General features: G+C 39.4%; 1 protein-coding gene and 1 non-coding gene across 5 annotated transcripts in view; one reads left to right on the top strand and one right to left on the bottom strand.

The window, feature by feature from the left end:
* The window catches only part of NHS (NHS actin remodeling regulator), a 353,377-nt gene extending 342,953 nt beyond the window's left edge, over positions 1-10,424 (top strand). For all 4 annotated transcript variants that reach the window (XM_066249261.1, XM_066249262.1, XM_066249260.1 and 1 more), the window contains 2 exons: positions 322-448; positions 6,348-10,424. In XM_066249261.1, coding sequence (XP_066105358.1) covers positions 322-448; positions 6,348-6,957 — 737 coding nt within the window. In that variant the 3' untranslated portion in view covers positions 6,958-10,424. The remainder of the gene's footprint in view (positions 1-321; positions 449-6,347) is intronic.
* LOC136318028 (small nucleolar RNA SNORA29) lies at positions 64-203 on the bottom strand. The gene has a single exon (XR_010727999.1). It is a non-coding gene; the product is annotated as a small nucleolar RNA SNORA29 (small nucleolar RNA).
* Positions 10,425-11,740: the final 1,316 nt, after the last annotated feature.

Raw genomic sequence — 11,740 nt, 5'->3', positions numbered from 1 at the left:
CTAAGCTGTTATGGATATCTCTCTCATTTTATTTATTTATTTATTATTTATTTATTTAAATTTATTTTTCTGTTTAGCCATTTCATATAGAAAGAGGACACAGAAAAATCCTCCCTCTTCAGATCATGGCAACTTTAATCTATCCCATAAGCATAGGCACTAAACTCTATTATTAGTAGAAAATGTGGTAGTCAAATGGGCAGATATCTCTCTTGTTTTGAAAAGGGCGGTAAGATGACTGTTATTTGTTCTCTGGGTCAGTAAAGCATAGCAGTATGCCAGGTAACTTCCTCCTAAACATGCTTTTGTTCTTAACTTAAGAATCGTCACCAAGTGATGACTCTATGATTTCACCACTTAGTGAAGACTCTCAGACTGAGACAGAAGGTGTGTTTGTGTCTCCAAACAAACCTCGAACAACTGAGGATTTATTTGCAGCCATTCACAGGTGAGGCAACAATATGAAAGGTTTTGCTACTTATAGTGCTACTCATCAAATGCAAATATGGAAAAGGCTTGTGTGCTTTTAATGTATTCAGCAGAAAAACAAAATCAAGCAAAGAAAATTATTTTTCTAAACCAAATTGATAACCTTGCATTCAAGTTGGGAACTATGAGTCTTTATATATAGTTAGATTGACCTCAATTTAGAGACTTTCATTAACTGCTGAGGGAAATTTTTTTTTCTCCCTAGGAAAGACATTCTGGAACAAATTTCTATTTGAACCCAATGTGTAGTTACATAACTTAGAGTCAAAGCTCAAACTCTGGTGCAATCTCTGACTTTTAAATAATTTCTTGAACCTAAAAGATATGCTCAAAGCTATAATCCTGTATTAACAGAGATAAATGTAAGTCAATTCACTAAACAGAGCCCCTAATTTGAGACAGGACAGTGTATTAAAAACCTGCCTATGCCTGGCTGGATAGGCCAGTTGGTTAGAGCATTGTCCCAACATGCAAGGTTGCCAGTTCGATCCCCAGTCGGGCAGATACAGAAATAGATTGATGTTTCTGTCTGTCTCTCTTCCTTCCTCTCTCTCTAAAAATCAAACATTTATAAAACTGTACTTGATAAAAAACTGCCCATATCATAGCTCAGAACGAGTAACTGTTTCCTTTTTTCTCTCTTTCTATATCTTAAAACTGGCCTTCTCTAAGATGAATGCTCCATTTTTGCTTCACAAACTTGACTCGGAGGGTGAACATATAATACAGTGTAAGAGATGTGTTGTAGAATTAGGCGACTGAAACCTGTGTAATTATGTTAACCTGTGTCACACCTAAAGATTTATTGAAAAAAAGATTAGGAAAAAAATGAATGCTCCATATCCCATGAATAGGGGATGTCCTCTGGACTGCTTTTCCGGAACAGTGTTGGGTCAGTGCCGCCCTTTCACATGCTTCCCCTATACCTTGGTGGTCAGTGCCCATGTTTGCAAGAAGACTCCTTACAACCTGTAAGTGAAGAGCAGGCCAGGAACTAGCCCTTGGAAACGGAACCCATGTCAGACTGAGCTATCCAATTATGATGTGCCTACTCCTTTCATTACCGTCACTGCCTTATTCCACTAGGCCTCAGTGACTTAGATGGGACTCCCAAGGGAAAAAACAAACAAACTTGGGGACTATCTTTTCTTCTTCAGGAAGTTCTATGTTTTGAAGCCAGTTCTTTGCAAGCAGCCTGACCAGGCAGTGGCACAGTGGATAGAGTGTCGGACTGGGATGCAGAGGACCCAGGTTTGAGACCCCAAGTTCACCAGCTTGAGCGCGGGCTCATCTGGTTTGAGCAAAGCTCACTAGCTTGGACCCAGGGTTGCTGGTTTGAGCAAGGGGTCACTCGGTCTGCTGAAGGCCCACGGTCAAGGCACATATGAGAAAGCAATCAATGAACAACTAAGGTGTTGCAACGAAAAACTGATGATTGATGCTTCTTATCTCTCTCCGTTCCTGTCTGTCCCTATCTATCCCTCTCTCTGACTCTGTTTCTGTAAAAAAAAAAAAAAAGTTCTTTGGAAGCAGCTTACCATTGTACTTCCCAGAATTCTACTTTTTAAGGGACCTTGGTTTTTCTCTTGATGTGATTCTCCCATAAAAAAAGGAGCGCTACTCTTCAACAACTGTTTTAAAAGAGCCAATCAGGAATGCCTTCTGTGTGTACCTTAGCAGGCATACTGCTCCATTTGCAGAGTGAAGAATTATTAGTTTATTTTTTCTTGCCCCTGTGTGTAGTCTAAGCTCTGATAATATTCCTGTCATCCCACTTTATCTTCAACCTTAGGACAAGTTACTAAATTTCTATGTAAGTTAAAGAGCTAAATTCTTACCCCGAAAACTACATGCTAGTGACGGGAGTAGTGGACATAACATAAACAGTGGGGTCAGAGCTAGAATGGAATCCCAGTGCTGCCCCTTCTTGCCCAGCCTGTCAGTGAAAACCTCCGTACCTATTCTCTTACTGGAAATGGAGAACGTACAGCTCACATTCTCAGTTCTGATGATAAAATGACATTTTAGTGCCTAGAATATGGTAGATGCTAAGAACGAACGTTAGCTTGAAACTCCCACCCTATTAGAGTCCTGGCCAATGGCATATACAAGATGATAACGACAAAGATTTCAGTGAGCCCAGATCAGGCTGACCTTCAATCGCAAAGCTGACATTTTCTCTACCCTATATATTTTCAGAATATTTATCAATGAACTAACTCACGCTGAGTTACTTACCAGAAGAAATAATATGATGATGGGTACCTAGGTTTGGTAGACTTTTTGAGTTAAGTAATCATAGTTTTGCATCTGTGTAGTATGTGTGTATATATGCATGTGCAGTAAAATGACAAGAATAATTTTGTTTTTAAAATGAAATATTTTTAATTTTTCCTTTTTATGCTTGCAAATGCAATGTAACTTAAACTTCAATTGTAAATAATTCAAACTTGAAATAAATATTTAACATAGAAAGTGGAAATCCCGCCATTCTAAGATAACTGCCATTAAATATGGAATATGTACATTCCCCATGTTTTCCCATGCATTATACATGCATATTATATTCTAACTTTTATACAATTTCTATTTTTATTTTTTTCAGTTAAGTTGACATTCAATATCATATTAGTGTCAGGTGTAGAGCATAGTAGTTAGTCACTTATATCACTTGCAAAGTGATCCCCCCATAAGTCTAATGCCCATCTGGTACCACACAAGAGTTACTACAATATTATTGACAATATTCCCTATGTTGTACTTTACATCCTCATGACTATTTTGTAACTGCAAATTTGTAATTCTTAATCTCTTCCCTTTCTCATTCAGCCCTCCCAATCCCCTTCCCATCTGGAAACTATCAGTTTGTTTTCTGTATCTTTTAGTCGATTTCTGTGTTTGTTCATTTATTTTGTTTTTTGGATTTCACATATAAATGAAATCATATGGTATTTGTCTTTCTCTGTCTGCCATATCACTTAGTGTAATACTCTCTAGATCCACCCATGTTGTTACAAATGCTAAGAGTCCGTTTTTTCTTATGGTCAAGTAATATTCTGTTGTATACATGTATCACAGCTTTTGTGTCCACTCTTCTATTGATGGACACTTGGTTTGATTCCATATCTTGGCTGTTGTAAATAACGCTGCAATGAACTTAGGGATACGAATATGTATTTGAATTTTTGTTTTGTATTTCTTCGGATAAATACACAGAAGTGAAATTGCTGGGTCATAAGGTAATTCTATTTTTAATTCTTTGAGGAACCTCCATACTGTTTTCCATAGTGGCTTACCAATTTGCAATCTCACCAAAAGTACACAAGAGTTCCCTGTTCTCCACATCCTCACCAAAACTTGTTTGTTGATTTATTCATGATTGCCATTCTGAAAGTTATGAGGTAATATCTCGTTGTGGTTTTAGTTTGCATTTCTCTGATGATTAGTAACATTGAATATTTTTTCACATGCCTATTGGCTATCTGTATGTTCATTTTGGAGAAATGGCTATTCAGGTCTTCTGCTAATTTTTTAACTGGATGGCTTGGATGGGTTTTTGGTGTTAACTTGTATGAGTTCCTAATTTTATTTATTTATTTTTAATTTTTCCATTGATTTGAGAAAGAGAAAGAGAGGAAGGGAGGCGGAGGGGGAGAAAGAGACAGAGAGAGATATATAGAGAGAAGCATCAACTCATTCTTCCACTTAGTTGTTCCATTTATTTGTGCACTCATTGATTGCTTCTTGTAGGTGCCCTGACTGGGAATTCAACTTGCAACCTTGGTGTGCTAAGACAATGCTTTATCAACTGAGCCACCCAGCCAGGGCCTATATGAGTTCTTTATAAATTTTGGATAGTAACTCCTTATCAGATGTATCATTGTTGATTATCTTCTCCAATTCGGAAGACTGTCTTTTTGTTTTATTGATGGTTTCCTTGCTGTACAAAATCTTTTAGTTTGATGTGGTCCCATTTGTTTATTTTATCTTTTTTTGTTTCCCTTAGCCGAGGAGATGTAAACAACAAAATATTACTAAGAGCAATATCAAGGAGTGTGCTGTGTTTTCTTTTAGGAGTTTTATGGTTTGAGGTGTTATATTTAAGTCTTTCATCCATTTTGAATTTGTTCTTGTACATGGTGTAAGAGTGTGGTCTAGTTTCATATATTTTTTTTGCATATATCTGTACAGTTTTCCCAACACCATTTATTGAAGGGACTGTCTTTATTCCATTGTATATTCTTGCCTCCTTTGTTACAGATTAATTGACCATAGAAACATGGGTTTGTTTCTGAGCTCTGTTTATGCCAGTACCATGATGTTTTGATTATTAGAACCCTGTAGAATAGTTTGATATTGAGTAGCAACTTTGTTCTTCTTCCTTAAGATTGCTATTGTTATTTGGAGTCTTCTGTGGTTTTATATAAATTTTAGGATTATTTATTCTAGTTCTGTGGAAAATGCCATTGGTATTTTGATAGGGGTTGCATTGAAGCTATAGATTATTTTGGTAGTATGAACATTTTAATGATGTTAATTCTCCCTATCCATCAGCATCAGCATGGTATACATTTCCATTGATTTGTATCTTCTTAAGAATGATTTTGATTTCTTGATATTTTACTGTATACAGAGTTTTAAGAGCTCCAGATATGGTCTAGGTTTTCATTTCCTTACATAAAGATGGCTTACTGATTAATAAATACACTGTTGATGTTCCTAGGCAGCTGTGGACAATGATATCTTCAACCCAAAATGGATTGACTTATTTAAAAATTCATCTAAGGATACTTTTTATATGGAGAAATTTTAAAAGGAGACTCAATAGTATAATGTACCCCTCTCACTCATGCACATACACACTCATGATCCAAGCCAGTCAACCAGCAACCTATGGCTAATACTATTCCATCCACAGCTCCATCTACTTTGGTAGTTATTAGAAGCCAACTCAAGACATCAGAGCATTTTAATATGCATTGGAGAGACAGATTTAATATGAGAAAGCTATATTCCTTCACCATCTATACTCTAACCAGGAGTCAGCTAGCAATATTTTCTTATATTAAATGGTCATTTCTAGAACCTAATTTATGTCTAATGGGTATGAGACAATTTTTCTCAGGCTGTTTGTGTTAAAAGAGTAAGGACTGTATTTTACTCCTCATCTCCACAGCCCTAATACTTAGTATCTGATCAGATAGAGTGTACCAAAATAGTCTTTAAAGAGATGTTTGGCCCTGGCTGGCTGTCTCAGTGGACAGAGTGTCAGCCCGGCATATGGATGTCCCAGTTTCAGTTCCCAGTCAGGGCACACAAGAGATGCAACCATCTGCTTCTCTTCCCCTCCCTCTCCCCCTCCTCTCCCTCTTCCCCTCTTGCAGCCAGTGGCTCTACTGGTTAAAGGGTCACCCTGGGCACTGAGAATAGCTCAGTTGGTCCAAGTGCTATCCTTAGGTGCTAAGAATAACTCAGTTGATTCAAGCATTGGCCCCAGACAGGGGTTGCTGGGTGGATCCTGGCCAGGGTGCATACGGGAGTCTGTCTCACCACCTTCCCTCCTCTTACTTAAAATAAAATGTGTGAATGTAACGTAACACTTTTTGTTTCATAAAATTGTATCTGGCCCTGGCCAGGAGGCTAAGTAAATAAAGCATCATCCTGGTGCGCCAAGGTTGTAGGCTCCATCCCAGTTCAGGGCTCATACGAGAAGTAAACAACGAATGCACAACTAAATGTAACAACTAATGGAATGGTGAGCTGATGTCCTTCTATCTCTCTCTTCTCCCCTCCCCCCAAAATCAATGGAAAATTTTTTTTAAATGTATCTGGACTGAGATTCTTCCTTTTCTTAAAAGGTCCAAGAGGAAAGTACTTGGAAGAAAAGATTCTGGGGATATGTCTGTTCGAAGCAAATCAAGAGCTTCCCTTGGCAGCAGCAGCAGTAACAGCACTGGTTCTGTTACTTCACCCAACAGCAGTGTGACTACCCCAAACAGCCAGAGGTCTCCTGGCCTCATCTACCGAAATGCTAAAAAGTCCAACACATCCAACGAAGAGTTTAAGCTGCTACTCCTCAAGAAAGGCAGTCGTTCAGATTCCAGTTACCGCATGTCTGCTACTGAGATCCTGAAGAGTCCCATCCTGCCTAAACCTCCTGGAGAGCTCACAGCTGAGTCCCTGCAAAGCACCCATGAGGCACACCAGGGGGTACCTGGCGCTGAAGCATTGTCCCCACTCTCGCCCTGCTCCCCACGAGTTAATGCAGAAGGCTTTTCCTCAAAGAACTTTGCCACCTCAGCATCAGCAAGGGTTGGACGTTCCCGGGCCCCCCCTGCAGCCAGCAGCAGCCGCTACAGTGTCCGCTGCAGGCTGTACAATGCGCCCATGCAGGCCATCTCTGAGGGCGAGACGGAAAATTCCGATGGGAGCCCGCATGATGACCGATCCTCCCAGAGCTCAACTTAGATGGCCTGTGCCAGGCTGGATGTCAAGAGCCAAAACCCTTAGTCATATGAGGACGGGGAACAGAAGACTAGGGAAAAGCACATTGCAGGGTACCATCACTTACTACCAATGAATTCCTAAATATTTGCTGGGGAAACAGAAGGTGGTTTGGTCTTTCTTGATTATTTTCCATGTTTTGACATAGCTACAATGTCTTTCATATTTTTCTTTAGCTTATTTTGATTCATCCAATGTCGTTTTGTTTGATAATATAGAACTCAAAAATGTCTGCTTTTCATAAAACCTAGAAAAAAGTTTTCCCAGAGCTGCCTGTTCAGAAAACAAAACCCTTACTGTCATAATTCTTAAGAAGATGAAATTACTCTGGAGGTTTGGTATTTTTTACATTAAAGTGAACTAAAGCGAAATTTAGAAGAACTACACACATGTAAATATCATATTTTTGATAAAAATGTATAAATAGATTGATCAATGACGAGTGGACATATGGCCAATTATCTACCACACACCAACTCTTTATAGAACATAACAGGAAAAGTGTATAACTGTATTCTGTGAATACCATTTTCATATCAAATACCACATTTAAATGTCCACCAATATAATTTCTGAGTGATAAACCTCATATGTGAATTGTAAACTGGTGAAGTAAAGGAAATCTTGATGTCATATACTGAAATATGATTAATTTAAAATAATGAATTCAGACCTAACCATTTTTGTAGCAAATTGCAGCACCAAAAAAGCTAATAGTAATACTCACATGGCTATGATTTGCCATGTGGTAATTTGGACAGAATGAAAAGCATGCGTTTGATTTTTTAAATCAGTAAGAGAAATCATCCTTCTCAACGCAAAGCCCTGAACAACAGTATTTGACAGTGTCCTTTAAACTTTAAGTTTTCAATGGATTGCTTTAAAGAGAATGAGTAGGGAAAACTAGTTAATTTTAGGTTATGTTTTGTATTAGGCTACTGGGACATAAATAGTCAAAATCTAATGACTATAATCTTTAAACTCCTTAAACAGTCTGGCAGTTAGCTCCAGGTTCTTTAACTGACAAAAATAAAACACAAGCATGCCACAGAGCTGTTGATTTATTCGTAAATACCTGCAATGACTTTTCAGTGAAGCTTCTCTCTGTGCTGATGAGACTCGTGCTACCTAAAGATGAACAGAAATGACACTGTGAACAATGTAGTTGGGAAGTAGGTGTGTGTATGTGCATTATTTATATTCGCTGTTAAGCTGGGAATGGGAACAGCTCTGGTTCACAAGGCTACATACAATTGAGTTTTTGTCTGATTTTACTATATCTGCTTGATGGCAAAATGGGAGGGGTGGAGGGTGGGAAAGGAAATGTCAGGGCAAGTGCTCTGATCAAATGAAGGCAGGGAAACAAGCCGAATTACTTGAAATTACTTGAATTTTCTTGTCTTAAAACTGAAAAAAAATGTAGTTACAAGTTGAAATCTGCAAGTAATTTTTACACCTCTGATTTTAACATGAACTGACGCTAATGTCTGAAATATGTCAGAAATATAAGCAGTTCTGTACTTAGACTATGTTTTGAATGGGAGAAGGTAGGAAGTGGCAAGAACTAAGAACTATAAGAGAAGAGACTGCAATCAGAACGCTAGTACATACCAGAGTCACCAAGCAATTGATATGCAGCCGGCTTTAGCTTATGCACGTGGTATTTGGGAAAGCAGGATGTGTGAAAGGGGGTGTGGTTTTGATTTAATTCATGCAAGATGAAGGAGAAAGCCTGGTCTGAGAAGATGCTGTCTTTCAAAAGAAACACTTTCTAAGATGTTACAGATTGATAATTAGAGAATCTGATTGCTGTTGGGATTTTTGTTTGTTTGTTTTTGTGGAAAGAAAAAAACAAGTCTGGCTTCTACTATTTGTTTTCACTATCAAATTGTGTTTCTCAATTTCTTGTCATCCTTATATGTAAATGGGTGCTGGGGGTGGTGGGGTAGAGGAGGGAGAATGTGTGTGTGTGTGTGCTTACGTGTGTGCATATGCACGCTCTTGTCTGGGATTGATAAACTACCGGGTAAAGGGTACATTTGAACATTTACAAAGTTTTATACTTTTATTAAAAGAAAAAGGTTTGGGGTTTTAAAAAAATGGACCATTATTTCTCATTGGAACCCATTGGCTAAGAAAACCAGCATGGTTTGACACCACTTGGGAACATGAATATCTTTTTCTCATGCTTTGAAAAGTACAGTAGGCAAAATTTTAAAAATAAAGTTTTTAGACAAATGTGGTAAGAAACAGTCATTTCCAACCACAATAGGAGGTCTTTTGTAATTTTCATAAAAGCAGTTTGTTTGCAGTATAGCTTTATGTAGGGGATTTTTAAGCGTAAAGAAAGGTATGTGGGCTTTAAAAGTGATTCTAAATCTTGAATAGAAAACATGAATTGGCTTTAATAAATGTCACCTTTTTATTATTGACACTAATTTAAGTAATGGTACATGCATATTTTAAAATACATATCGACTTGAATTGTGAGGCAATAAGATACCTTCTGTATGTAATGATCACAGAACTAACCCTTATAATATAGTTTTACTTATTTTGTTTACTCTATAAGTCTATAGCAGAGTTTTTCTATTTTATAGATTTAAAAAAAACAAATTAAGATGGATTTTAATTCACTGTGGAAAAGAGTATTGAGTAACAAACTGAATTTAAAAAGCAAGGAATTCCTTAGTAATCTGGAATATTCTACATGGTTTTCTGGAATATTCTACATGGTTTTATTACACAGCATGTAAGACCAAGATTTAGAGGACTGTCTTCAACATCACTGCCATCTTGAAGCAGGGTACACACATTAGGTATTGCAAAAACATCAAACTTTTCTTCTGTTGTTTGCACTGATGCTAATTTTTTGTTCTTTTGTGTTTATACAACATGTCTATGTTGTGTGCGGGGAATTTTTTTCCTTTTGGATTTTTTAAAAAATGTTTTGGCTAAGTAGAGGACGTGGACTAGTTATAGCAAACAAAACACACTGTTTGCTTTTGCCAAAGGTCAGTGAGTGAGTATATTTGCTGCAGTGGTGGCTGACTTAGATAATGAGATCAGGACAAAGATTTCAAACTCGGAAGAAGGTTACAGTGTAACTATTCTGGTACTAGAACCAGTTCATGCCTTCCCAAAAGACAATGATTTATAGACTTGCATCCATTTTGTATTTTTGTACTATTTGTAAATATGAACTTTTTAAATTGGTGCAAAAATGGTTTCTTTTGTAAGATGTTTTCAACATTTACATTCAATTCAAGCCGTTGTATATTTTAGAGCTGTGCAACACTTTAAATCTTGTATTTATTTTTAGTAAAAATGGTGACAGTTTCATTGTGAACCCCTCTCAAAAAATGTACCAGAAAAGTTAAATTACCTAGAAAGTGTGTATAGAAACTGCAAATAAACGTGACTGCAATTAACTGGTTTCTCTCTTCATTGTTATATAATTGTATTGTTGGGGTTTCACAGACACAAGCGTTTTATAGGGAACTGGACATAAAGAGGAACTGCTATGGCAAAAGTATGAGCAAAATAATAACAATAATAATACTGTCTCTGTAATGGGTTCCAATCCAGCTTTGTATTTGAGAGGAAAAAATCACATTTCCAATGTTGGATATGCTTTCCTGTAGCTCCTCTCTGGGTTGGGAAAAGATTTCTGGCTTTACTTTGAAATATTCAGCTTTGCTTCTGATAAGTACTCGGACTGTGCCTCCTTCCCAAGATGGGCAGCCTACACACACACACACACACACACACACTCTATGCCGTTAAATAATGTCAGGTACCCTTTATTACAGAGCAAATTCATGTGCCGGATACTGTTCTATGCACCTTGCTTACTCTAACTCATGTACTCCCGACGTTGTGCCCATTTTGCAGATGGAGAAACTAACGGACAGAGGGTTACTTCACTTGCCCAAAGCCATAGAGCGCTGGGGCTGCGGTTCCAACTCAGAAAATCTGGTCCAGGGTCGGTGTTTGTACCCAACTCAGATCGCCAAACGACATCGCTAAGATCCCGCCCCTCCCCTTTCAAATCCCAGTGCTGAAGAGCCCACCCTGGACCCCTGTGCGCTGCGTGTCTGTAGCGCGTCACAGAGGAAAGGGGAATGACATTAAAAAGAAAGCTTCAAAGAACCAGCTAGTGACAGCGGGGAGGCCTTAGAGCCCCATCCCCGCGAGCGGCCTCCACGAACCCTCCGAGCCGCGGAAAATGGCGTGGGCTCACGCCAGCGCTCATGCGGTACAGCGCGGGGTTCCACACGCACCAGCCTCCTGGCACCGAACCCTGGGAGGTCGGCAGTGCGCTTGCGCAGTGGGAAGGAAAGCCGCTTTCCCGACTGTGCCCCTAGCAACACCCCGCGGCCCAAGGACTGCGCATGCGCCCTCGGCATCGCTTGGTAACTGGCCGCTTGCGTAGGGGACCTGTGCGTGCGTGGTCCCTGCCGTGCGTGGGGGGCCCGGCCGGCGCGTCACGTGATCCCGCTGGACATCCCGTGACACCTGGAGCGGTAGGGAGGGTCTTCGCCATTGACCCTGCTGGCGCCCGGCGTCGCCAGCGGTTCCCGCGTCCTCCAGAGCGTCACTTGTTAGGAAGAGGTTTGTCCGGCGGCGTTTTCCCGCCCGTGGAACTTTCCTGTCGGGTGTGGGCGAGAACCCACTGAGCGCCTTTAATGGCGGCGGGGCTCCGGGGCGGGGTCGGGGAGGGGGTCTGAAGCAGGGAGAGTGTCAG

The sequence above is a fragment of the Saccopteryx bilineata genome, chromosome X (genome assembly GCF_036850765.1).
Source record: "Saccopteryx bilineata isolate mSacBil1 chromosome X, mSacBil1_pri_phased_curated, whole genome shotgun sequence".
Lineage (NCBI taxonomy): Eukaryota > Metazoa > Chordata > Mammalia > Chiroptera > Emballonuridae > Saccopteryx > Saccopteryx bilineata.
Note: the sequence above shows the minus strand (reverse complement) of the source record. Positions and strands in the feature narration are given on the sequence as shown.